Source organism: Phascolarctos cinereus, unplaced genomic scaffold (assembly GCF_003287225.1).
Source record: "Phascolarctos cinereus isolate Bilbo 61053 unplaced genomic scaffold, phaCin_HiC Scaffold_2;HRSCAF=192, whole genome shotgun sequence".
In the NCBI taxonomy this organism is placed as follows: Eukaryota; Metazoa; Chordata; class Mammalia; order Diprotodontia; family Phascolarctidae; genus Phascolarctos; species Phascolarctos cinereus.
The window spans coordinates 49,425,686-49,451,629 of NW_027555625.1; the positions used below are offsets into that span (position 1 = coordinate 49,425,686).

Genomic DNA, 25,944 nt, shown 5'->3' on the forward strand with positions numbered 1-25,944 from the left:
CCAGCCATTGAGGCCTTTATCTTCTTCTGCAGTCCCAGGCCACTCCCAAACAGGCAGTGTTTCTCCTGTTGAGAGGCTTAGCTCTGCCTCTTCACTCCCTCTGCCTTTCTCTCCCTACTGACCTCTACAAGCCTCTGGGGCTGCTCTCTCACTGAGCTCTTGCTAGGGCTCACCCTATTCTGGCCTCTCCCTGGGCCTCCTTTTTGCCAGAGGGCGCTGGGGATATGTTCCCCAAGTCAGGCTCTGCCTGGGGTCTTTGCATCTGCCATTGGGCTCTCCCCAAATCGAGCTCTTCCTAGGCCTTTGTGCTCACTGCTAGGCTCTAGGACCATTCTCTTGCTGGGCTCTGCTTGAAGTCCGTTTCTAGTTGACATAAAACTCCTTCTGGCTTTTGCAGGGTCTCTAACCATTATTCCATGCAGATCTGGGTGAATGGAAGATCCTACACTTGATTCTCTTATTTCTATTTTAACTGTTTTAAAGTTTTTCTGCAATGTTTGTGGGGGAGCTGGACTCCTCTAGGCCCTAATACTCCACTATCTACCCATAAGCCCTCTTAGAAGGTAAATCCTAGAGACTTGCTAAGGCACACACAAGTAAAGGGCATATGGCTAGAAAGGTCAAAGGCAGGTCCCTCTTGAGTTTAAGTGTAGCATTCTATCCACTAGCCTTGGCTGTTTTAATAATAGTAATAACATCATTAATTATTGTCATCATTATTATTCACTGGACCTTCCACTTCATTGATATATGAAACTCCTCATAAGAAAACTCCCTTTGTGAAAGAAGATTGATAACTATGATATAATAATTAATGGCAATAACATGTACAGTATCAATAAAAGAGCGAGCAGGCCCCATCAGCCTCAGGCAGCTGTAGAAAGCTACACACCTCCTTAGCAAAAAGGAGAAAGATGAGAGATGGATAGAATTTCTTGGAACACACGATGAACAGGTCAACACCCCATAGAAATACTTTTTGGCATAGCGATAGCTTTTCTGAGCCACTATTAAGGTTGAAAACAGGAATATATCATTAGATGTGTCCATTGAGCCCAAACTGGTATGCCTCTGGAAGGAACCTATGAATGGAACCATGAGTGAGATGAAGTCAGGTTAAGAATGGCCACTCAGGGCCCAGTCATTGCCACCAAAAACTACAGAAGGATTACCCTCACGAAGCCCTCACTTAGTAACCAAAGTTAGATATGCAAAGAAACATTGTAATACGTCACTACAGAAGGTAAAACAAATACCCAGCACAATGTGACGTGGTGGCTTAAATGATCCATCAGAAACGCTCCATCTTTCATGGATTGATAATTAAAGTCCTGTACCTACTACAAATATAGACCTCAAAACACTCTGAAGAACTCAACCAGTAAGCCTTATTACAACTGCTCCAAATCACCTGCACATAACACTGAGCCCTAAGAATGATGCTTTTTAGCAGATGTTGCTATATCAAATCCTCATAATATCCATGCTTTCCAAATAGAGACTTAACAGAGGATGGGGGAATTAGGATGAGGTGCAGGGAGGGGGTCAGAGTCCCAGCCACCTGGAGCATTTGCAGAGAAGGTGGATCCATACCTGATTCAGTTTCTGGGGAAAAGGACCCTTCCCATTTTCAGAAACAGAGATGGGAGGTACAACCCATTCCCTCTTCCGTCTTCGAAGACTGCGTTTGGACAAGGAAGACTTCAGTGCCTGCCTTTCCTAAGAGAAGAGGCAAAGATTCTTTACTACAGACATAAAAATAGTGGGTGTATGTGTACACACACACACACACACACACACACACACACCCCTTTCCTTTCCCTGATGGGAAGAGTACAATAGGAAGGAGAAAGGAAATAAATGGGTAAGGTTGGTGATGCTTCTACATGGGATCTGGGACAAAGACAGGGCTCGGGGCAAGTTAGTTTCCCTAGTATTCTCCCGCCACTAATACTCCCCAGAAAATGAGAAGCTCAGGCCTTTCTCCAAGAGCTTCGAGGCTTTTTCTCAAGGATATAAGTTATTCCATTTATTCTCAACAGCTCAAAGAAGTAGGTAAAGAGCGGCCAGAAATTTTATCCTCATTTTACGAACAGAGTATCTGTGTTCTAAGATCCCTCCTAGTGCTGACATTTTATATTCTAGGGGCCCTTCCAGCCCTGACATCCCATGTTCTATAGCTCCTCCCTGCTCTGACATTCTATGTTCTAAGGTCCCCATCTCCGTTCCCCTGATTCCCCCTCTTCCTTGCCCAGCTCTAACATTTTCTGTGCTAAGGGCACTCCCAAAACTGACAGGGACCTAGAAAATCCATAGTTACTTACATAATAAACTTTTCTAGCCATTTAACCCCTATTTACCTCAGTTTCTTCATCTACAAAATGGGAATAATAACAGCACTTACCTTCTAGAGTTGAAAGGATCAAATGAGATAATAATTGTAAAGTTCTTAGCACAGTGCCTGGCATATAGCAGATGCTATATAAATGCTAGTTTACTAGTTAACAAGCTAGGTAGTACTGGCAGTGGTAGTAGTAGTGGTAGTGGTAGTAGCAGTATGAGGGAGAATGAGCTTGAAAGCTGTTAAGAGTGCTTTGAGGGCAGGGCATCTGGACCCAGGAAACAGGGAGACTGTCACCCCAAAATGCCAAACTGAAGCCAACGTCCTAAGCCAAGATCTGGCTTATAGTAGGGAATTCTAGGCCTCTGGGCCAAATAACTCCAGTCATCTTGGCTGCAGAATCTGGTCTTTTTTTTGGGGGGGAGGCAATTGGGGTTAAATGGCTTGCCTAGGGTCACACACCTAGTGTCATGTGTCTGAGATCAGATTTGAACTCAGGTTCTCCTGACTCCAAGGTCAGTGCTCTATCCACTGTACCACCTAGCTGGCCCTGCAGAATCAGTTTTTTAGCAGGACACATGAAGCCCAAGGGATCACAGAAGGCCAACTCCCCAGTGAGTTCTGACCTGGAATTCTCTGGCCAACACTAAAACCAAAGGTCAGGGATCAGGAAGAGAAAAAAAAAACCAGAGAAAGAACTGATAGTTATGCTTGCCTGCTTATTCACCTACAACGAAAAGCTCTTTCCTGACACCAGGTTAACCATAATAAGCATTATTAGCATTTGTATAATTTCTTTAAAGTTTGCAAAGTGCTATAATAATAATAGCTAACATTTATATGCTGTTTACTATGTGCCAGCCACTGTGTTAAGCACTGTGCAAATATTATCTCATTTGATCCTCACAACAACCCTGGGAAGGTAGGTGCAAATTATTATCCCCATTTTGCAGATAAGGAAACTGAGACAGAGAGGTTAAGTGACTTGCCCAGGGTCACACTGCTAATAAGTGCCTGAAGCCAGATTTGAACTCAGGTCTTCCTGACTCCAGGTCCAGCCTTCTAGACAGTGTTCCACCTTGCTGTTCTTTCCACTTTCCCATCCTGCTAAGAGCCAATCAGAGCTCATATATCTCCCGACCATACAACTCAAACTCTAGGTCCTTGCTATCTAAAGAGAGTGCTCCTATTACCTCATCAGAGGGCTCCTGCCTCCTCATTACTGTCACGGTGACAGAGGCTTCCTGGTCATTTGAGTCTCTGGCATAGATGGAGAAAGTCCTCCTGTCCTGCAGGGACACCGGCTGTTTCACCAGGAGTGTCCCGTCACTCCTCATGCTGAAATGGTCATCTGTGCTGAGCAGCTCCAGCCCCTGTCCAGGACACCCGATCAATGTCACTGAGAAAGGAAGGAGAAAAGGAATGTCAGGAAAAGCGGTGATTCCAAAGGAATCCCAAAAATCCAGACAGGAAAACAAACTGCAGCTTGGCTACTGCCATATTAAACTGGATAAACCCATTCCCCAACCCACCAAATCCAACGTGACAAGAGTTCATATATAATACTCTTCAGTTCTTTGTGGACCCTGATGCTCCTGTTTATGGATTAGGCTCATAGTCAAAAAAGAAAATTGAAGAACAAATGGGGAAAAATAAAGAAAGGGAGAGGAACGTTCCTGGGGCTGGAGATACTTCTGGGAAAACATTTGATAAGCCAAGAGCTACTCAACTCACCCCATAACTACTACATAGAGACTTAATTAGGGTATGGCAAGCTGTGCTTTGTTAGGGTGTCACACTTAGAAGGATTTCTCTCGTTCATACCCATTGCCCCATCTCTCTCTCTGTCTCTCTCTCTGTCTCTCTCTCTCTCTTTCTCCCTCCCTCTTCTTCCCTCTCCTCTTGTGGGGAGGGAAGCAGATTGGTGCATGGAAGGATCAAGGTGGAAGATGTGTGTGTGTGTGTGTGTGTGTGTGTGTGTGTGTGTGTGTGTGTATGTACTCTTGATGCAAGCCTTCTAAATGTGACTCTTGTTCAAAACATAACTTACCATACCCGGTTAAGTTTCTGCATAGTTATTAAGACCAGAGACTCTGAAACAGATTTGGATTAGACAACTGCAAAGAACCTCACAAAAGCCAGAACTGAGCAAAAGTCACATCAAGATTCCAGGCAAAGAAAATGTAAAAATGGTCCTTGCCCTCAAGATGCTTAAAATCTAATGAGGGAAACAATGGATACAAATTAGAACATAATAACTGCATTTTTGTTTTGTTTTTTTTTTGGCTAGGCAATGGGGTTAAGTGACTTGCCCAGGGTCACACAGCTAGTGTCTTGAGGCTGGATTTGAACTCAGGTCCTCCTGAATCCAGGGCCAGTGCTCTATCCACTGTGCCACCTGGCTGCCCCCTCATAATAACTGTAAAAGTACAGAATAACTGGAAGCTAACCATATAGGGAATGGCACTAATCATAATAATTCAAATAGCTAATACTTATAAAGCACCTACTATGTGCCAGGCACTGTACTAAGTGCTTTACAATTAGTATCTCATTTGATCCTTAAAACAACCTGAGAGACAGGTGCTACTATTACCTTCATTTTACTGATGAGGAAACAGAATTTAAATGACTTGCCCAGGGTCACAAAGATATTTAGTACCTGAGGCTGGTTTCGAACTCAGGTCATCCTGACATCAGGCCTGGTGCTATATTGGCTACTCTGTCTGGCTTCTGGGAGAGATCACGAAACGCTTCCTGCAGGAAGTGGCCTTTGAGCTGAATCCTCCTGACTTGGAGTCAGGAAAGACTGAGTCTGAGGCAGGACTGAAACTCAGTTATTCCTGTGTAAACCTGGACAAGTCACTTAACCTCTATGCCTCAGTTTTTCCTCCATAAAATGGGGCTAATAACAGCACCTCCTTTATGGGGTTGTTTTGAGGATCAAACAAGTTAAGATAGATCAAGTACTTGTCAAGCCTTAAGCGGCCACATAAACGCAGCTGCTGCTGCTGCTGTTACTATTAATGGAAGCCAGGTATTGCAAGGGCAGCAGCATAAACACTGCTATGTAGATGAAATGATCTGTTCTCAGAGGGTCCTTTTTTTGTGTTCATCCTTGACACCAATCCTGGAATTTATCACATTCACAGGATTTAGAGTGAGATGGAACTTCATAAATAAATAAACATAAATAAAGCAACAAAGGGCCAGATGTCATAAATTTAGAATTAGGATGGACCTTAGAATCCAATTCAGCCCAGCCTCTCCTCATTTTACAGAGGAAGAAACTGAGGCTCAGAAAAGAAGTGAGTAGCAGCGCCCAGATTTGACTCCAGATCTGAGGCATTTGCCCTCCGTCCCTTTGCTCCCATCCAGACAGAGGGGTTAACCCTGCTTCTCCCTCGTGACCAAAGACACAGGTTTCTGGAGTTAGGAAGTGCCACCTGTGGCCAGGAGACCACAGAGGAAGCCTGCCCTGGCTTACTGAGTCCATCAGCCCCTCGAGGAAGAAAAGACAGAACCAGGGGACAGAACCAAGGAGGATGTCTCTGTCTGGGGTTGGGGGGAGGAGGGGAGAGAAGGCTGGATGGAAAATACCCCAAACACTTGTGGTGACTCCAATGGGCTGGTAAGTGTTTGAGGCTGCATTTGAACTCAGGTCTTCTTGACTCCAGGCTAGATGCTCTATCCACCACTCCACCTAGATGCCCTTGAAGTCCCTTTGCTCAATCCTCATTCTTCTGGAATGAAAGTACCTCGAAGGTCTCTTCTCCCTGGGTTTTCTGGACTCCACTCTCTCCTGGTTTTCCTCCTACCTATTAAACCACCCTTTCTCAGTCTCCTTTGAGAGATCTTTATCCAGGTCACATCTGTCAAACATGGATGTTCCTTAAGGCTCTCTCCTGGGCCCTCTTCTCTTCTCCTAGCTATTTTATTTGGTGATCTAATCAGCTCCCATGGATTCAATTATCATCAATTATCCTCTCTATGCAAATAATTTTCAGATCTATTTATCCAGCACTAATCTCTCACTTAAAACTCCAGACTTACACCTCCAAATACTGTTGGATATCTGGAACTGGATGCTTCATAAATATCTTAAATTCAACATGTCTGAAACTAAACTCATTATCTTTCCCCCAAAACCCTCCCTACTTCCAAATTTCCCTATTAGAGTCCGAGGGTCCCAACATCCTCTCAGCCACCCAGGTTTGAAAGCTTCACCTCTCCTGATGGCTGCCATATTCAATCTGTTGCCAAGTCCTGTCAATTTTACCTTCATTACATCTTGCACACCTGCCCCCTTCTCTCTTCTGACATTGTCACCACCCTAATGTGCCTTAAATCTTTCTCCACTCTAATCCAATCTCCACTCATCTAACAAACAGATCTTCCTTAAGGAACACATCTGACCACACTATGCCTTTATTTGGCAAACTCCTGTGGCCCCCTAGTACCTACAGGACCAAATATAAAAGGATGTGATTGGCTTTTAAAGCCCTCTATACCCTAGTGCCTTCCTACCTTTCCCAGTCTTCTTACATCTTATTCACCTCCAAAAACTCTTTGATCCAGTGACTTCTTGCTAATTCTTTTCACAAAACACTCCATCTCTCCCATCTCCAAACATGTTCACTGGCTGTCCCCAGTACCCAGAATGCTCTTCCTCCTGGCTTCCTTCCAGTCTTAGCGAAAATCCCATGTTATACAGGAAGCCTTTCCTCATCCTCCCCCACTGCTAATACCTTGCCTCTGTCATTACCTTTCATTTCTACTGTATGTCCTTATGTGTAGCCCTCCCTCACTTAAATCTAGTTCACTTGGAAGTCCTGGCATCACCTTCCTGATGTCATGGTCCTCTTCAAGAAAAAAGGATAAGCAACAGCAACATATATCTTCTACGTTCATAGTTGTTTGAATGTTGTCTCTCCCATTAGAATGTGACCCTCTTGAAGGCAGGGGCTCTGTTTTTGCCTTTCTCTGTATCCAAGCACTTAGCACAGTGCTTGGCCCTCACAAATCCTTGCTGGCCAAAAGGCTTACAAGGACATAGAAATGCAGATTGTTCCTACTCAGGCAGGATCCTTAACATAAAAAAAGTCCAAAGATACAAAAGGCTCCAGTTCTCCCCTATTTACAGTGTTTCACTTAAGGTGATTTCCATTAAAATCTTCAGTTACCTCATCCTGGCATGGAGATGCTTTGGGCTTCTCAAGGGCTATGCCAGGAGGACACAAGTTTTGGCAAGTTCTATGCCACGCCAGGAAGGCTTCTACAGGGGGCCTGGCAATGCCTATTGGCAAGGGGACAACCTAGCTAAGTTTGGGGAAAGGCTTACCACCAGGTTGGCCACAGGATAATGAATTTCTTGGCTGAAGTAACTCATGAGGATCACTGGAGGGAGTATTTCTACTGCAAAGATCAGAGATCTTTGAGTAGAGGAGGAAACTGTTAACAGAGTGAACACATGATTTGCCTAAAGTCGTTTAGTCCAAATTAACTTGCTGAGGAGCAGCTAAGAAATCCAGGCAAATGCAGATAGGGAGGGTGGATAGTAGGCCAGCACAGAGGACAACATGTTCTGAGCACACATGAAATGGGAGAAGACTTGTTCCCCAGAGGATGGTTTGTGCCCCTGGGGCATGGCTGGCTACCAAAGGGAATGCCTAGGAGAGCCACCAGCACAATAGGATCCTGAGGGTGGTGGCTTCAGTGGAACAGCTTGAGAGATGTTCTCCTCAGATATGAGAGCCCTGGGGCAAAGCCTCAGTCACCCCACCTTCGTTACATCTCTACAACCTAGTTAGTGATAGAACCTAAAATTCAGGTCTCTTTCTTCTCTTCTCACTTTTTTCCAATGTACCCTGATATCCCTTACTTATACTTTAGTCCAGGTTACCTTCTCCATTCTTAAAACTCTCTCTTTTCTAAACAATGCTTTGGCCCTGGCTATTTGGAGAGGTTATAAGATGCTCCAGATCTGCTGGGATACTGGCCTTATCAAGTCTCCCAGCAGGAAGTTAGTGGATCAACCATACCTTATAGGCAGTAGACCTAGACACCTGTAGTTTCATGCTGCTGTGTAAATCAATTAAGAAATCAATAAGCATTGACTAAGATCTTACTGTATGCACCAGGCACTATGCTAAGCACTGTGGATACCCCCCCAAAAAAGGGCAAAAATATTCCCTGTCCTCAAGAAGCTTATATTCTAGGGAGTCAGACCAACAGGTAAATAATTAAATATGTCTACAGAGTAGATGGCTGGTAACCTTAGAATAGAAGGCCCTAACAGCTGGAGGAGACCAGGGAGTAGAGAAGAGCAGAACCCAACCCAGCCTCCTTCTGAATGACGCAACAGATATGGGTTGCTAGGACCTATTGCCACAGACCTGGCTCAGGTAAGGTAAAAGGACTCATCCTTCTCTACAGCATCAGTCAGGCTGTATCTCACTGGACAGCTCCTGTCCCAGACAACAATCCACAGGGCAGAAATGGTTAGGCATCGTGACAGAGAAGTGATGCTGGGAGGGCCGGGTGTTATCTCCCCTTCCTTCTTCCAAGCCAAGCATTTTAAACCCAACAAGCGTGAGGACCCAGCTCTTTCACTTCCAGTTACCATCCACTGAAGCTCTCTAAGAGCTGAAACGATTTTTCTTCAAGGGCGTCTAGCAGAAGCAGCAGGTGCTTCATAAATGACTGGTCCCTCTGCTTTGACAACAAGTAGGGAATACTGGTCTACCTTGACGGAGAAGCTGAAACCGAGGGAGGGTTCGGGGTAGCTTTTAGAATGGGGTGGCACCATCAGGGCGGTGGATCGGCTTTTGAGGGTGCGGGGTGGGAGGCAGCTACAGCAGCAGCCCTGCCCCGGATGCTTCCTCAGACACTTGTAATAACAGGAGCCGTTTCCCTGAAGGCAGACCACTGAGTCACTGGCGAGGCAGCCTGATGGTAAACCCAAAGCCTCAGGGCCAGTTTTAGTACCCTTTGTGCCAGTTCCATTTCCTGTCATCTGATTGCATCATCCCTTTAAACATGAAATTGATTTCAATTCCGCCTTTATCATCACTCATCCCCCCTCTCCCACTAGTCAGTGATGTAGCCGCAGAAGAAGCTGGATTCCTATTTTCACCAGCAGCCTTGGGTAAAAGCAAGTCCAGTCAGCCCACTCAGACTTCAGCGAAGTCATGGGGGCCGAGCTCTGCCTCCTGCCTTCCCACTGAGGAATAAACACTCCCTGAGCATGGGACCAGGGCTAGACCACAGGGCGCCAATGCAGGAGAGCTCGGGATCTGGCTAGTCATTTAAATGTGGAAAGCAGGCCAGACATCCTGCTGCTGACAGGCAGTACCAGTGTGACCTTGGACAAGTCACTTCATCAATCAACAAGTACTTAGGACCCACCTCCCACGTGCCAGGCTATGTGCTAAGCCCTGGAGATAAAGCCCTCAAAAAGCTTATGTTCTAATGAGAGAGACAACATATAGAAATCCATGAAGGGAAGAAGCATTTATATAGTTATGTGCCAAGCACTGTCCTGAGCCTGGGATACAGAGAAAAAAAAAACCAGTTCCTGCCCTCAAAAAGCTTACATTCTAATGAGAGAAGCTGTATGTGCATATATACACGTGTGTATGTAGTGCCTAGTATGTGTCAGGTGCTGCACCGTAACAAATATTTCACTTGACCTGAACACACGAGACAAAAACAGATAGAGGGGAAGCCTCTACTTCCTCAGCCTCAGTTTTTTGCAACAATAACAGCTAACATTCATATAAGTTTTTTAAGGTTTGCAATCACTTCACATATATTATTTCATTTGATCCTCACAATGACCCTGTGAGGTGGGTGCTATTATTGTCCACATTTCACAGATGAGGAAACTAGGATTAAGAGAAGTTAAATGACTCGCCCAGGGTCAATAGGTGACTGAGGCAGGACTTGAACTCCGCCGTTCCTGATGCCAAGTCCACTGCCTCCCTTCCAGTTCTAGAATTATGAAATATGATGATGCCTCAGTATTCCAATTCACAAGTGGGGCTTAAAGGACCTGCCCGGGGTGGCTAGGTAGTGCAATGGATAGAGCACGGGACCTGAAGTCAAGAGGACTGAGTTCACATATGGCCTCAGAAATCTATTAACTGTGTGACCCTGGGCAAGTCACTTAACCTCGATTGCCTCCAAAAAAAAAAAAAGGAGAGAGGAAAAAGGAAGAAAAAAAGAAAGAACCTGCCCTATCTATCTGATAGGCATGTTATGAGTACAGCAGTGGGCAAGGCTCCGAGTCTGAAGTCAGGAAGACCTGAGTTCAAACCCTTCCTCAGCCACTGTTAGCTGTGTGACCATAGACAAATCACTTAACTTCTCTGAGCCTCAGTTTCCTTATATGTAAAATGATGGGGCTGGAGTTGGGGACCTCAATTGGTCCCTTCCAGCCCAAAACCTATGATCCCACGAAACGAAAACACAGAATTGAAGACAATAGGTGCAAAGTTAGACGCACTGTACAAATGCAGGAGGGTTGGTGATAGGGGGCTTCGTGACCCAAGACCTGAGTGTTTCAACTACTTCTTAAAACTCTTGGTTGGCTTACAGGACAATCAGAGCACTCTGTATCCAGATGAGAAGGAAAAGTCAGAGGAACTTGAAAGTCCCTGGATGGTTTTCAAAGTTCCCCTCTAAATAATGCAGGGCTCCCTTCACCCATCCAGGGAAATTTGGCCCTACATCCTGAACAGGAGCCATGAACATAACTTGGGCAAGAAGGCACAAATCCCTGGAGGAAAAGGGCCCCAATGAAATGCCAAGCACCTGTGAGCTTTTCAGGACTGAAAACCATGGGGTGAGACCTCACCCAAACTCTCTGCTCTAGGGTGATTTATTTTTTATCCTGGCATTACGCAAACATGCCTACTGCTCCCTCCAGGGAGGGCCAGACAATTGGCCAGTCTGGGATCCTGAGCACTGCATTTCCTGTATCCAGGCCTCTACCTTCTCAGCTGGAATATGGGCATATTCAACCTACCTAGGAGGAAGAGGGAGAGGAAAGGAAAAGATGTTCCCTGTGACAAACAGGTTGGCAGGAGGGGACTAAGAGACAATCTGAGCCCTCTCATTTTACCGAGAGGTAAACAGAGGCTTGAAGGGGGTAAGTAGCTTGCTAAAGGTCACTCAGATGGTTATCATCCAGGTCCTCAGTTTCCACATCTTTCTATTACAACCCATAGAGCCAAACCCAACAAGCCTTGAGTTTTTAAGGAAGAGTAGTTAACACAAAGGGGAACCGGAGACTTTCTTTCATTGAAGAGTTCCCATCTACACAAGCCTTTCCAAACACCTCTCTGAGCCTCGTGACAATCCTGTGAGATATGAAAGATGATTATCTTAATTTCATAGATAGGGAAACTGAGTCCTGAGAAAGTGTAACTCCCCAAAGTCACGCCGGTAGTAAGTGTCTGAGGCGGGATTTGAACCTAGATCTTCTTAACTCCCAAGTCCAGTGTTCCACACCCACTGTGCCATGTGGTGTAGATAACTCCCATTAGGAGCTCATCAAGCAAGCAGACACATCTGCTCCAACACAAGGCGTACTGGGGATGGAAAGAGGCTCAGGGCTTAACTGAGAGGGGATCTTAGTGCTTCTTCTGCGTTAAACTTAACTGTTAGAAAAGCCAGCTGGATTAACACTCAGGAGAAATGGGAGAAAGAGAAGGGTAGTTCCCTGGGAAGATCCTCTTCTCTCCAGAGTGGCATCCCTAGGGCACGCTCCTTCCTGCTGTTCTCCCTGACCCCTAGAGAGCAGGGCCATCCCTCCTATTCCCTGATGGGGACGAGATAGCAACAGAAGACACTAACCCACGTAGTTCACCAGCCCGCTGAGATTTACAGGGGCTCTGTGCGATTGCTGCTGCCGTCTCCTAGCTCTGCATCAAGTCTGTCACTTGCCTCTTCTCCAATGTGAGACCCACACCCTGCAGCTCCAGCCTTTTCTGGGGATTATGAAGATTGAGGAACCAGAGCCATTCATTAGGCACCTGAATGTTTAAAACACCAAGAGGCAGTCTGGCATATGGGGACAAACAGGGAACTGGGTATGGGGGGGGGGGTCAAAGGATCTGAATTCTAGCCTCATCAGCTACACGACCTGATTTCCCTTCTCTGAATTTGTAGGATCCAGAGCTCAAAAAGAAGCTTAGAGATCTTCTAGACCAGACCATTTGTTTTACAGACAAGGAAACTGAGACCTGGAGAAGCAAATTGACTTGCCCCAAATCACCCAGGGCTAAGTAAGAGGCAGGATCCAAATCCCATCTCCTGACATCAAATACAACACCTCCTACTACAGACCACACTACCTCCTAGACTGTAAAATGAAGGGAGTTGGCACTTTTTGCTGAAAAGGTGGGGGACTACAAGTGTGGAATGTTGCATATTCTGTCCATCAGTTTTGTCAAATTTTTTTTTTCTTTGAAACAAGGGAAGGCTGCTGGAGGGGCTTGGGGAATGTGGAGAAGGGGTATATACAGAAATAACTGTGATGGAAAAACAAGAGGCCATCAATTAAATTTTAAAAGAAAAAAAATGAAGAGGTGATGTCTAAGATTCTCTCCAGCTCTGAAATTCTGCACTTACATTTGTTCAGTGCATTACCATGGGGCAGAGCCTCATTGCTCATGTGGGGGAATAGCTGGCCTTTGAAATGCAAGCAGTGGAAAAGTCAAGCCTGGCTTTTACGAGTTGGTCCTTTTTCTTAATCACTGTGACAGTGTTTTGGGGAAGAAAGAAGGGGCCAGGGAGAGGTATAGTAGAAAAAGGAGAAAGCAGGCATATTGGGGAGAACAGGAAGAGAAAAGATGATGGGAAGAAGTAGAAAGGAGAGGAAAGTCATCCAAAGTCAGATTCTAGCTCGTGGACTGTGCCTTTCTATCTGAAATTGGTCCAACCAGAGCCATGACCCCTTTGTGCAAGAGAAGGCTGGAGCCCTCACTCTCCTCCTCATTGTCTCTGTTGCAAGGGCGTAGGAAGCCTGTTTCTCTTAATTGCCCTGCGTGGGATGGGCCAGAGAGATTGATGGGTTTTTTGCCCCCCTCCTGCAGAAACATGATGAGACCAGTCTTGCTTTAAGGCCAGTACAGAGAAGTAATGTTGGAAACACTGGCCAAGATTTAAGAATTCTACCATGGACTTTGAGACCTCAGCTGAGTCCTCACAACTATGAAGCCTCTTCCTTTCCCCCACCTCCCAGACCCACAGCTTTCTTGCTAATTATGAATAATAGAATTTTAAACCTAAGATAGCCTTATTTGTGCATATATCTATACCTATACATATATATGTGTATATATCTCTATATATATGTGTATGTATATGTGTGTGTGTGTGTACATATGTGTGTATATATCTATATATCTATATATATCTATATATAATCTATATATATCTATCTCACTTTCTAAAGCACTATGCAATAACAGTCAGAGACAACAAAATTTCCTTGAACTGTGCAGAGGAAGTGCTTGGCTTCTCCAGACCTCTAGCTCCACCCCCACCTACTATGTCAGATTTCACAGAAAGATACCCCAATTGCCTAAATATTCCTACCAGCCCCTGGATCTGGGGGTTGAGAGAAACATGAGAAGATAATAATAGTAATTACTAACATTTATATAGCACTTTAAGATTTGCAAAGTGATTTATATGTTATTGTTTCATCTTCTTAATCACCCAGTAAGGTAGGTGCCATTAAGATTACCATTTTACAGATGAGGAAATTGAGATTGAGTGAAGTTACTCTGCTAGTAAATGCCTAAGGTGGGATTTCCACTCAGGTCTTCCTGATTCAGAGTCCAATAGAACAAGAGATTGGCATGGGCCCTGACCAGCTCTTTTTCCCACTGGACTACAGGTATGGTTCTTTTGCTGAGTGGGCATGGCATGTCTGGGGGGAATGAGAGGCCCAAAGAACTTTTGTACATAGGGATAGCCAGGAAAGGGTACTTGTGGGTACATCACAGAATGGTTGGACATGGCTAGAGGGCTTGAGGGAGTTCCCAAGTCTTTGTCACAAAGAAGTTCCAGAAATCTTTGTCACCCACCTCCAGGGTTGAAGTATCCCCTTCAGAGAATGGCGGCAGGGACGATGGGAAGTCCAATCCAGAAAAGACAAAATGAGCTTTCCCCATCCTGGGAGGGGCAAGCTGAAGTGAGCATTGGGAGCTACAGAGTGTAGGCTGGGTAATGAGGATGGGACACAACCAAAAGAAGGACCCTCAAAGCCCCTGCGGGGGAAATATGCTGCAGAAGCATTAGCTCCAGAGACCCTTGCTGGAAGTTGATGAAAGAGGGGTTACTCCCTGGCCATTCTGGTCATTTTCTAGGGCTCTGATACAAGTCTCTTACAATAAGCCTGTAAGTCTTTTCGAACCTCTGGGCTTACAAAGGGAATTGGTACCCTGGATGTGCAGTGGGAGTGGGAGTGGGAGTGGGAGCAGGATACCAGATACTTTTGGTTTCAGATTCTGGGACAGTTGGGGAGAGGCACCGGAGAAGTAAAAAACAATTTTCCCAAAGTGTTCACTTCAGGACAGAGTCTCTGACATCAGTAACAATAACAAGAGCTCACATTTCTCTAAGTTTTCCTAAAGCTCAGGTCTGACCCTGTCATCCCCACCCAATAGTTAATCAATCCAAGAGACATTTACTAATTATAACAGTTAACATTGATATAGTGCCTACTATGTGCTGGGCACTGTGCTAAGCACTTTGTACTCTTCTCTCCTTAAAGTGCCTACTATGTGCCTGGAACTCTGCTGAGCACTTTACAATTCTTATTCCCTTAAAGTGCCTACTATGTGCCAGGCACTCTGCTAAGCAGTTTATACTCTTCTCTCCTTAAGTGCCTACTATGTTCCAGGTACTCTGCTAAGGCAATTTACAATTCTTATCTCCTTAAAGTGCCTACTATGTGCCTGGCACTCTGCTAAGGCAATTTACAATGTTTATCCCCTTAAAGTGCCTACTATGTGCCAGGCACTCTGCTAAGTACTGGGAATACAAAAAGCATGAAGTTCAGAGGTTCCCTGTTACCCCCAGGATCAAGTCCTCTGGCATTCAATGCCCTTCACAAGCCTAGCCCTTCCCTTTCTTCCTTTTCAAGTATTCTCACCTCTACACTGCACTCTCTCTCCAAGTACAACTACTGGCTTCCTGCAAGACTGAACAAATCCCAGTTTCTCGGGAGTCCTCTTCCCAGCCCTCTCCTCAGTGCTCTCCCTCTGTATCACCTTGTGTTCGCACTAGAGATCTACATATTTATCTCTTTCTGCTCTGTTCATAGTTGTTTGTACCTGTCTCCCCGGCCCCCTCCACTCTAAGCTCCTCGAGGGAAGGGATCAAGCTTTTTTTAATTTTTTTTTTGGGGGGGGTTGCCTGTCTTGGTACGCTCAGCACTTAGCAGGGGACCTGGCACAAGTGTTTGTGAACAGGCTACAGAATTTTAAGGTTGACAAAAGTGCCTGGCACATAGTGAATGCTATATAAATGTTAGTTAGTAATATTATTATAGTGCCTTGGATCTGAAGTCAGGAAAACTTGGGTTCAAATCCTGCCCTGGATGCTTAGTAGGAGTGGGACCTTGGGGGCAAGACACTTAACCTCTTCCTGCCTCAGTTTCCTCATCTATAAAAAGAGGAGTTTGGACTTAATGGCCTTTCAGGTCTCTTCCAGCCCTAAATCTACAATATTACAATAGATCCATTGTACAAATGAACAAATTAATTACATTATTATTTATGTAATTGTATAATATATGAAAATTATATTATAAATATATAACAAGATATATAAAATTATAATAATATAATATGCCCTTGGCCACATGATAATAACCAAGCTTACCATTCCTTAGTTTAAAACTTTTTTTCCATAGGAGACAGGTCTTAATTTCTCCAGGAGGGTACAACTAGAAACAGACCTCTTAAAGGTGACCCCACACACAGATGCCCCAAAACACAAAAGCCAGTTTTTAGAAGTAACCATGAGACAGATTCCATATGATTGCACCTAACTCTTATTCTAAGCATAGGGGTCTGGCTCTCCATCTGTTTGCCACAGAACTCCAAAAATCCTTAGCTGGATTCCAAATCCAAAGCATCAAGGGCCTCGTGTCCCAGTGGCAGCCCTTTTAGACCAGGTCTGAGGCATCCCATCAGTGAAATTAATAGCAGAGTGATGATGGACTTGCTCTGGGTTCCGTACCCATGCTCCCACCCCCACACTAGAATTCTGCTCTTCCACTCAAATGTCAGCAAGAACTCTCTCACAGTGTCCTTGAGGCAAGGGGAGGGGAAGGTGGGAGGGAGCGTTGGGGTTACATTCCAATACCACTCTGGAGGGACAGATATTGGCATGGATGACAAATATAAGTTTAAATAGTTATCAAGCTGTGGGATCCAGCCTCAACTCCCGACCAGTTACCCTTCTCACCCTACCCCACCCCCTTCCTCCCCAGGTACTACAGTAAGCCCCAGGTTAATAGCCATTGACCTGTTTTCCCCAGCAATCTGATCCCTGCGGCTGATGGTTCCCAAGATAAGCACAAAATGGCTATAAGGCCCCCCATCCCCAAGTCCAAGAAACTGGAATGCACAGGCTTTCATGCTTTAAGTGGAAGGGATGTGATGGGAGTCAGGGGGCCAAGGAGGGCTAGAATTTCAAGCCAAAAGTTAACCATTTCCAACCTTTCAGAATAGTCTCACCTTCTCAGACCTGGCTTTGGAGAGATAACAGACTGATTTCATTCTCCCCCCAAATCCTCATCTATTCTCCAAAAGTCCCTAGTATATCTCAATATTTGACACGTCCAAGACTAGCCTTTTCTATACAAAGTTAGCTCATCTCAATAGCCTTGGCTTCATTTGTAAAATGACGGAAGCTGAACTCCGTAGTATCTCAGATTCTTTCCACCTTGAAACCTCCAGAGCTGTAAACAGTTGAGGTTGTAGGACTAGTACCAGAGCCCTTGACTGGCATCTCTACTGCGGTGGGTAGTGCCAGGTGACTAATGGGGGAGGGAAAAGGAAAACACTAGCCTGAAGTGAGGGACAAGCCAGTGGGTGGGTATAAAGAAAAAGCAACAGCTAAGCCAGCCTGGGACAATTAAGGCTGTTTAGTGCTATTAAAGACCTCAAGAGATGGTATGGGAAAAGCATATAACTGCAGGGAACCAGTTTAATCTCTCCACTTGTCCAAACCACAAAGCTATCGACTTCGAAGCTCTGGCTGCTAGTGGCCAGGAACACAATCCCAAGTAAAGAAAGTATTCTTGTATTTAAAATCTAAATTCTAATGCTAGAAAACATCTAATGGGAGATGGAACCCTGGTTCTTAAGGTTTTGTATGTCACAGAACTCTTTGGGAGTCTGCTAAAGCCCCTTCGAAGGATCACATTTTTAGGTGCACAAAATAAAATATATAGGATTACAAAGGAAACCAATTATATTGAAATAGTTACAAAATTTTTTGTTTTTTAAAATTCACAGATCCTAGGTTAAAAACCTCTGATGTGGTCTGACCCTTTGTTTCACAAATAAGGAAACTGAGGGCCAGGGAAATGAATCGGTCTGCCCGGGTCACCTAGCTGGTTAGCAACAGCTTTTGGCCTAGAATCCCGGTCTCTAGAATCTAGCAAAGTGTTCTTTGCTCTGTACCAGAGCCTGGACCATCTCTAGTGGAAGAGGCCCAGAAGGGCCAGGAAAAGCTATGCTAGCCGCCTCCCCTCACCTCTGACTCCCCATTTGGACACTAAGGAACTAGAGACACTGAACATTTAAGTAGGTAGGTTTTTTCACCTAAATACTGTGGTTGAGTGAGAGAACAGAGACCTACCTAGAAACACTAGCAAAACGGCCCTTTTCTCCAAATAACATCTCACTTCGGAAATTTTTTTTTCCCCTGGAAAGAAATATCCAAGACCACTTGAGAATAAGAATGACTTTTCTTCTTTAGGGAAAGTCCTGGGAGTTCTTATTAAAGTCCCATCACAAGTTGCAAGTAATGGTTAAGTTGTCCTAAAGGCAAGACAGCACCTTCAGAGTAAACAGGGACCTGAACCCTTGGGGAGATGGGGGTGGGGTAGAGAGAGGCAAAGTCAGAACGTTTTGTACACTTGGGGAAAAAAATAAATCTACACAGCCAGACGAAACTAGGGGCAGAAACCCTGAAACTACTTCTTAGCACATGGCCCTGGGCCAGAAGGTGCATAGAAAAAAACCATTAAAAATTCATCCTTTGCTAGTCAGACCACAGCTCTCTGAATGGAGATCATTTGTCCTCAGTACCAAATACTCTGAAATGAAATAATGTCAGAGAAAAAAACCACTCTCTCTGCCTCCCCATCTTCCTATATACCTCTTACGATAATAACCAATATTTAAAGTTTTTAAAGTTTGCAAAATGCTTTAGTTACAGCCTCTTATTTGAACCTTGAAACTACCCTAGGACGTAAGTAGTAGAGAGGTATCATTAGCTCCGTTTCAGGTTCCGACAGAGCAAGCAACTTGCCCAAGGTCACATAGCTAGCAATAAGTCCACTAGGTAGATAGAGCTCTGGCCTTGGAGTCAGGAGGATCCAAGTTCAAATCCAGTCTCAGACATATAACACTTACTAGCTGTGTGACCCTGGGCAAGTCACTTAACTCCAATTGGCTTGCAAAATCTATCTATCTATCTATCTATCTATCTATCTATCTATCTATCTATCTATCTATCTATCTATCTATCTTTAAGTCCAATAGGGGATTTATAGCCAGGTCTTCCTAGATTGCTCAGTCTCATTGACCTTGATCAAGAATACCAAATCTTGGAACTCAAAATTTAAAAACAAAAAAGAATGTTAAAAATTGTCTTTATATATAATTAGGAAAAAATAAAATATTGGTAAAAATAGAATAGTAAATCTTCCTAAGTAGAATTGGGATTTGAGAGTCCTAAATTCTACCCTTTTAGTGATAAAGATACAACCACAATGGGGCCACAGGGCCTCTTTTATGTAGGCTCCGACTCATCCCCCAGCTTCAGAAGTTCCGGAGAAACTCCTTCCTTTCTTTCCCAATGGGAAATGAAGGGCACCCAGGATTCGGTAGCTTAGAAACAGGAAACCCTGCAATGGGGCGGGAAGGGAGACCAGAGGTTTGGGACCTGTTCCCAGAGGCACCGATTCATGATGAGACAGGAAGGAGTTTAGAGCAATCAACAGCAGTACTGCTGAACAGCATGACTTTCCCATGGCAAAGCTATAGAACAATGCCTTCTAAGGTGTGGTCTCCTACATGGCAGATTTATGGCGCTCAAAGTTACCCTTGTGTTAAAAATTCAGACTGGGCAGCAAATGCATCTTAAAGCCATCCAACATGGGAAGGCAGACTTCATATTCCAAGGGGGCTTTGGAAGAACCACTTGGAAGCTCCCTTCCTGTTCTTAGGACTGGAGGCCTCTGGCCAAATACAGTTATGTTCAATGATAATGCACTAACCCAATGTTGGCGGGCCAACCTGCCCGGGCAGGAGCCACTATTCAGCATCATAGATAAAAGGCTTTTTTTTTTAACTGTCATTATGAAAAATTTCCTTGGAGTTACCCTCTGTCTTGGTGAGATAATATTTTGAGTCTATCAAAAGACATATTACTCAATCAGAGTATTAATCAATTCATATCAGCTTTCCTCCTTCTGGCTTGTTTCATGGGCTTTATAATACATAGCTCGGGTCACTCCAAGTCTGCTTTCACAGCCTACCAGAATTCACTGCCTTCAGTGCCCTCCGCTCTCTCTGAGTCCCCTTATAGATGGAGGAACAAGTACCTGCCTCTAGGTCCATGCTCTTAACTTCACCAACCAAATCTCAGTAACTCAACAGTAGTGTAGAAGGGACAGTTCATTATAAACCCTAGGAATAGGTGGTTTTACTTAGACCCTAGTCTAAGTGGAACCTAGAACTCCCAACTCCTCTTCTGTTTAGGAAATTTATAACTATTCCTGATCTGGGTCAGTGAGAATTGTACACTCAGGGAGAGCATTATTTCTAGAGATTTTCTTCTTAAAAAAGACTCTCCGGAAAAAAAAAAAACAACACTTCCAGCCTGCTTTCTTCCTTCTCAACACAAGTACCTTGAGTCCCAGGATTCTTTTGTCCCCCTCCCAGAGTCTACCTTCAGAAAAAGACAAATTCATTCATACTAAGTTGTCAAAGACTGATTAGGATCCCGGTGCTAACCTTCTGACTTCTGCTTTATTGTCAAAAGTGCTGGCTGCTAAGACCCCTGTAGGGATCCCAAGGTCAAAACTAGTTTCATAATAATGCTAAGACCTCATCTGCCTATCAAAATACGCCTCCCTTCCAACCATATATCTGTGAGGCTAGATTTTCTTTATATACTTCAACCACAACAACGTATCAGTATGAGTCTGGATTTTCTTCATATACTTCAACCAAAACTACATTTCAAATACCCAAATTTAATACAGAAGCAAATATGCAAATCCAGCTATCCCTTCCATTAAGCCAGATATTAGAGAGATTTGGAAAAATATCAAAAAGGATAGCACTCTTCTCATTAAGTTTTGATTGGGAAAATAAGTTATTTTTATTTAAAATATTTTTATTTATGTTAACATTTAATAGCTTTATTATTGTTATTTTAAATGAATTAATAGATCTTTTAAAACTATCTGTTTTATTTTCCAATAAACTAAATAGAGATCATACTCACATAAACCAAAGCTCTTTGGGGGTCATCAATAATTTTTAAGAGTGTAAAGGGACTTCAAAGTTTGAGAATTACTGCTTAACTGAAAAAAAGAATCTTTTAATTAAAAAAATTCAGTGATCTATAAGCAGGCCAATGGGAGAAGATGGTTCCCTGTACTCCAGACAGGGGAGGCATATGATTTGGGAAGAAGAAAACTTTGGCTATCACCTAGTCCAAGCTCTTGGAATTCTAATTTCTATGCTCCCACTTTATTTTGGTTTTTTTTGGGGGGGGAAGAGGAGGTTTGGGGGAGGGAAGCTGGGGAGATAAAAAACAGGATCACAGCAGTTAAAAGGCTTTGGAAAATAAGAAACACCATACAAATCCAAGGTATTATACCAGAGAAGGCTTTTAGCTCAATTTGCGGAACAAAGGTGGCATGTGTAGCCTCCAGGCTACCAGGAACCAAAGAATTTATTCCACCTCACTAGGTAGAAGGGTAACAGGTGAGCTTTTCAGAGCCAAATTGAGAACTCAGGCTTTCTCTGTGCTTTCATAATCACTTTGAACTAGGAATAGGCTGTCCTAACCAGTGAGTCCAAGCACAGTTAGTTAATTAACTAGTTGGCAACATAATAGGAGTTGAAAGAACATGGGCATTGAATTGAGGGGAGCAGAGCTCTTCGTATGTGACCTTGAGAAAGTCACTTCTCTCAAGTCTTTGTTTCCCCTTATTACTGAAATGGAGAGTTTGGACAGATTGCTCAATAGTAAAAAGGATCTCCATCTTGTGCCTAGTAGAGAGGCAGTGCAGCCTAATGAATAAGAGTACCACACCTGACCACAGTAAGACCTGTTCCTAGCTGTAAACACCGAATAAGTTACTTAACATTAGCTTCAAGCAAATCCCAAAGATTTATCTGCTAAGAAACAGATGCAGAGATCCTTGGTTTTTGTTCCTAAGTGCTCTGATGAAAAAAACTTAGAATCCTGTTCTATTAACCAAATAAGCAACTTCTTGCTTCAAAATGATACTTTCCTTCACAAAAAGTCCAGCATGTGATGTGCTTTCAGGTTACAGCTAGGTTGGGGCAAAGCTGTTTCTAGGATCACCCAGATTTCCATCAGAATCCCAGCATGGATGCCGAGGAGAAGTTAAGGTAAGGAGGAATGAATCCAGCTTACTGGCTGGACAAGTCTGTTTTATTGCAAAGCCGTTTTTCCTGGCAGCTGGTACCCATTTCACTACCACAAACCAGACAATTAAGAAAACTGTATTTCCTCAAAAGGTATAAAATGCCTGATGTGATTGGGAGGCTCTCTCCAGCACAAACCTCTCCCTCCCTCTTTAAGCCAAGTGTGAAATGTACCCTTCTCCTCCTCCTCCTCCTCCCAGCAGTCTCAAACTTCAAATTGTAGGAAGAGACAGTTATCCAAATCCTTCCTGCTGGTGCGTAATGAAGATAAGGCAGGTAGATAAAGCATGGGGTTCTACCAGGAGACTCCAGCACACTCCCTGGTACTTCAATGGACAAAAAAAACCCAACAAAAAAAACCCCCAAAAACCAAAAAACACCAACCCGAGGACCCAATCTGCAGCTCTGAACAGGGATTTGGCAAAGCCTTAGACTGGTTAGCAATAAAGCTTCCATGGGGAGCCGGAATTTGATTTGGGACGTTGCCCAAGTTAACATTTTACAGGTTGGCGTGGTTACAGTTTGTTAGCCCGCCAGTAATAAGCCTGCACTCAAGAATTCAAAGTTTATGAGGCATGGCCTCTTAATGCCTTTCCTCCGGACCCCACAGCAGAGGGTTTAGAGAACTTTTCTAGCAAGGGTGTTAATTGTTCTGACAATCTGCTAAGTTATTTAGGGAAAGGCTTGCAAAGACTCAAAAGGCTTGCAGTTGAATGTTTTAGAAGACAAAGGATATATTCATTCTAATCTCTCCTACATAGAGCAGCCGCAAAAACCAGTCATATTTTAGCTGCCAGAGGCATCAGAGCATCTGAAACCAGCTTTGCTACTGTGTGACCTTGGGTGACTTTGATTCTCTTGTCTGGACCTTGGTTTCCTCTTCAGTAAAATGCAAACACATCCTGCCACCACTACCTCAACCTACCTCAGCACTGTTATGGGAGAAGCTCTTGGCAAAACTTCAAGTGTTACAGAATTGTGAATTATTATTAAAATGAATAGATGGTTTCTGAGGTTGGGTTTCCTTCCCCAGCTTTTTGGAACCTAGGAAAATCCTATGCAAGTTGCTTCTCTGGAACAAGGTGCAGGAAGGAAGAGACAGGAACACTGAAGGCAACATGGCATAATAGCTCTCTAGATTTGGAATCAGTTGAGCTAGGTTAAAATCCCAGCGGAGTCACCTACTACTCCTATGATCTCAGTCAAGTCATCAGCTTAGAAATTTCTTTTTCTGTAAAATAAGCCAGTTGGACTAGAGATGGCCCCTAAGGTCCTTTTCAGCTCTAAATCTATGAACACAAGTTCCAAAAGAAGAAGCCAACACCATAAATCCAAACCAGAAGCAAGAACAATTTCTATTCCCTGGTGATTGGGGAGTTCACACCTCTCAATGGCTCTCAGCACCAGGGCTGACCTCCCCTCTGGTCCACAAGCTTTCTGCCATCCCTTAATTCCAGCTTTGTACTAGGTATGGATGACCCAGTGACTATTGGGAGATCAAACGTGTTCTTTGATCTCCAGTTCTTTACATTAACCACTCTTACCAGGCAAGCCCTCCCCCAGAAACCTTCCAGACCCTTTGCTATTTACATAACATAACCAAAGTATAGCCACTGGAGGGGTCTGCTTCGTGAGTAATTGCTCTTGCCCAGGCCCAGAGAGAGGTGTCCTGTTGCAAAAGTTTCCAGGGATGGCTTTGGGTGAGAAGTCACTCCAGCAAGGGTAGGGTTAAAAGTGCATTCCAGCTGCTGGGGAAGGAGGGGGTGCAGAGAGCAGAAACAGACCTCCTCTGTTTCAAACACAATGTACATTTCACAAAGCCCCGGCCCCCATTTGTGGCAATTAGGAGCCTAGTAGGGGAGGCTGGCTGTGCTCATCCCCACACCTGCACTTTGGGTCTGCGCCCGCCCCTGGAGGCTTCGAAAGGAATGTTGGGCAGAGCTGCCCGAGCCAGACCCCGAGGGCGAGGCAAAGATAAACCGTTTCCTCTACAGAGGATCAAAGCCCAAGGAGGTTCAGCTCAGGCCCACGCCAGGCTACCCTGGGCTAAAGCCAATGCCTGGAAGAGCTACCCAGGGACAGGGGTGGGCTGGGGGGGGGGATTACAGGGGTCGGGAAGAGAGAGGGCACAGACCTTGGAAGCTGGTAGGGGCACTTTACAAAGGAAGCAGACTGGCTGCCCCGAGGTGTTCCCCTAATTGGGGCCCCGGGGTGCAACGGTCAGAGCCGGAGTGGTGGCTCCGGGCCCCCCCTCTAGAGCCAGCTCTTACTCCCCACTCTGGGGGGCGGGGAGAACTGGAGCTTGGAGACTTACTTTCCTCAGTGTCTGGTTCTTATTCTCCATCCCCCGCCCCCCCCCCAAACCCTGAGCAGCAGAGAGGGCAGGAAGGGGCTGACAGCAGCCACCTCCCAGGGGCGGAGTCCCGAGAGCTTTGTGCAGGGCAAGAGCGAAGAGTCAACATGTTCTTCCCTACACCCCCACCCCTGGGGCACCTGTGCCAGGTGTGAAGGAGGTCCCACTCACACCCTACCCCCCTTCCCCAGTCTCGGACTGCGTCTGGTAAAGGTCCACGTCCCACTCTGGGTATGGATCAAGGTGGGGGGTGGGGGTGGAGGGGAGAGGCAGTTCTTACCTTGCCCCAGCTCCTGGCCTGGCTCCAGCACCGCCTGTCCAACAGCGAAGGTGACCTCCGTTTCCCCGAAGCCCTCCCGGCATGGCTCGGACTCCGCGTAAAGAACCCCGCAAAACTGTTGTGGGGAAGGGCAGAAATTAGAGTCCAATCCAGACTCCCCAAACTGTACTCCCCAGCTAGCGGCCCCTGGCCTTCTTCTCGTCCCCTCGACACTCCCCCCACCTCCGCCTTTTGGGTTGCCCCTAGTCCCCAGAGGTTCCCAACCTTCCTGGGGAGCCCCCACCCCCAGCCTCGCTCCTATGCCTGTTTCCGAAGGAGCCGGGCGCCTCGATGGGGCCCCCCCGGGGGTAGCGCCCTCCAGCCCACGAGGGAAGAGCCTCCCCAGCCGGGCCAAGGGGCAGCAGCTTTCTTTACCTGGAGGAGGACGAGCAGGAAGCAGCCCTGGCTGAAAAGCCTCATGGTGCGAGGGAGGAGGTGTGGCGGGCGCTCTGGAGTTATCCCGAGGGCTCCGTTCTCAGGCTCCACTCGGCTCCGCTCCCCGCCGAGGAGTCAGGATGCGCACCACACGACCGCGTTCCAGCTTTCAGCTGCAGCGAGGGCTACGAGCAGAAGGAGGGAAGCAGGTAAGCGCCCAGGCGCGTGCTGATTGGCCCGGCCCCTCGAGATCCCGCCCCCAGCTGGAGGGGCCCGCAGGTGGGGCCCCAGCTCGGGGGGCTGGCCCGGGGGCGGGGGCCAGGAGTTAGGCGGAGGGGAGAGGAGGCTTAGAAAGCTGTAGAGCAGCCCGCCCCAAAGACCCTCCCAGTGGTCCTTTCTGGGTCCCCAGGGCCACCACCTGGGTCCCCAGGGACAGGGGCGGGATGCTCGGCCCTTCGCCGGGCTCCCCGCAGCCTCTCCTGCTGAAAGGGGTAACTCGCTAAACCCTGGAGAGGCATCTAGGATGAGAGGGGAGGGAGGAGAGCTAGGCTTGGGCAAAGGAGTAGACCCATTCATCCCATGCTGGGCGGCGTGAATTCTTCGTGGTCTCTCA

The 25,944-nt window shown here is 45.6% G+C and overlaps 1 protein-coding gene across 1 annotated transcript in view; it reads right to left on the minus strand.

Annotated features, from left to right (window-relative positions):
• Positions 1 to 25,532, minus strand: part of CDH3 (cadherin 3) — a 47,096-nt gene extending 21,564 nt beyond the window's left edge. The window contains 4 exon segments of the mRNA XM_020989094.2: positions 1,594 to 1,719; positions 3,535 to 3,740; positions 24,918 to 25,032; positions 25,332 to 25,532. Coding sequence (XP_020844753.1) covers positions 1,594 to 1,719; positions 3,535 to 3,740; positions 24,918 to 25,032; positions 25,332 to 25,376 — 492 coding nt within the window. The 5' untranslated portion in view covers positions 25,377 to 25,532.
• Positions 25,533 to 25,944: the final 412 nt, after the last annotated feature.